Source organism: Austrofundulus limnaeus, unplaced genomic scaffold (genome assembly GCF_001266775.1).
Source record: "Austrofundulus limnaeus strain Quisiro unplaced genomic scaffold, Austrofundulus_limnaeus-1.0 Scaffold650, whole genome shotgun sequence".
In the NCBI taxonomy this organism is placed as follows: domain Eukaryota; kingdom Metazoa; phylum Chordata; class Actinopteri; order Cyprinodontiformes; family Rivulidae; genus Austrofundulus; species Austrofundulus limnaeus.
Genome location: NW_013953052.1, coordinates 250,167 through 252,011, shown reverse-complemented (window position 1 = coordinate 252,011; position 1,845 = coordinate 250,167). Strand labels below are relative to the sequence as shown.

The 1,845-nt window shown below is 44.8% G+C and overlaps 1 protein-coding gene across 5 annotated transcripts in view; it reads left to right on the top strand.

The window, feature by feature from the left end:
* The window catches only part of LOC106531558 (D-aminoacyl-tRNA deacylase 2), a gene marked incomplete in the record, with an annotated part of 16,013 nt that overhangs the window by 848 nt on the left and 13,320 nt on the right, over window positions 1-1,845 (top strand). Inside the window, 4 exon segments of one of the 5 annotated variants that reach the window (XM_014027459.1) lie at window positions 520-643; window positions 732-868; window positions 948-1,114; window positions 1,205-1,400. In XM_014027459.1, coding sequence (XP_013882913.1) covers window positions 520-643; window positions 732-868; window positions 948-1,114; window positions 1,205-1,400 — 624 coding nt within the window. 5 annotated transcript variants of the gene reach the window in all.

Genomic DNA, 1,845 nt, shown 5'->3' with positions numbered 1-1,845 from the left:
TTAAATATTTAGCTTGCAAGTTAAATATTTAGCTAGCTAGCTAAATATTTAACTTGCAAGCTAAATATTTAACTTGCTAGCTAAATATTTACGTTGCAACCTAAATATTTAAGTTACTAGCTAAATATTTAGGTTGCAACTTAAATATTTAAGTTACTAGCTAAATATTTAGGTTGCAACTTAAATATTTAAGTTACTAGCTAAATATTTATCTTGCTAGTTAAATATTTAACTTGCTAGCTAAATATTCAAGTTGCAAGCTAAATATTTAAGTTTCAAGCTAAATATTTAGCTTGTTAACTAAATATTTAATTTGTAAGTTAAATATTTAGTTTTTAAACTATGACATTTATAAATGTATGAATCATATGGTAAAAAACTGACTCAAAATAAATCTGTTCTTTTTTCTTATAAAAATCTAAATAAAACAAAATGTTTGCGGTAGTTTTTGACTGTAACGTTACAAACATGACCTCATGCGGTTCCTGCAGGTCTCTTCTCGTCTCATTTCTCCTCCAGATGCCGTCGTTTGGGTTTCTGGACAGTTTGGAGCTTTTCTTGGAGGCAGGAAAGTTTCCTRCTGATGCCTCTAAGAGTTTAAAGAAGTCCCTCCGAGCTGCCAGCAAACGCTTCATCTTTAAAGGTGAAGAAACACCTTTATTCTCCAGGAGGGGCGGAGACTCTATGACATCATCAGTGTTAAACAGGAAGTGCTCCTCTTGCYCCTGCAGATGGCTCTCTGTGGCGATGCTATCGAGGTCGCCTCCTCCGTGTGGTCCGAAGTGAACAGGAGGTGCGGGAGATCCTGACCCGGTACCACAACAACAACAACCACGCGGGCCGGGAGCGGGTGGTGAGGGAGATCATGGTGAGTGTGAGCGTGTGTTGGCGTGGCGTTGGCGTGACTCTGGAGCTGATGTTAGCTACTTCCTGTGGCGTGCTTCCAGCTCATGTACTACTGGGTGGGAGTGACGGAGACCGTGAAGAACTGGGTCAAGTCTTGCTCCRTTTGTCAGGAGCGGCCTCCTCATCAGAACCAACCGGCGGTTCTGCTCTGCCTGGTCTACGGCTGCGACGCCTCCAGCTACGCCTTCCCTGAGCTCACCTTCCACAGGTTAGACGCTGACTCTTTACGAACACAACCAGCAGCTGGTTCTTAAAGCGGTTCCAGGCCTGTTGGTTTTTAATCGTCCACTTCCTGCAGGTTCCCTAAAGACGCGGAGCTGAGGAGGAAGTGGCTGGAAGTGGCTCAGAGGGACGAAGGCTCGCTGCGAGCCTCCTCCTACGTCTGCTCCCGACACTTTGAGCCCAGATGTTTCTGTGTGAGTGAGGACGGCCTGCTGACCCTGTCCCCAGACTCTGTCCCCACCGTCCTGCCTGTCAGGGTGCAGGGCACCGAGGTCAGCAGTCTCACACTGTTTACAGTCAGCACTTCTTCAGCTGCTACTTTAGCATTTTAGCTGCTGTTCTGCTACTTTATCTGGTTAGCTTTTTACTGCATTTAGCATTTTAGCTGGTGTTCTGCTTCTTTATCTGGTTAGCTTTTTACAGCATTTAGCTTTTAGCTGGTGTTCTGCTTCTTTATCTTCTTTTAGAGTCCGTTTTAAAATTCTCCTGTTTGTTTTTAAGGCTTTAAACAATCTCGCCCCATCTTATTTAACAGAGCTTCTTCACCGTTACACCCCTCCTCGATCACTCAGGTCTGCTGACCAGCTGCTCCTGGTCATTCCCAGTTGTAAAAGGAAGCTCAGAGGAGATAGGGCTTTYTCTGTTAGTGCCCCTAAACTCTGGAACTCCTTGCCCCTACAGGTCCGACAGGCCCCTTCACTGCCCATTTTTAAGACT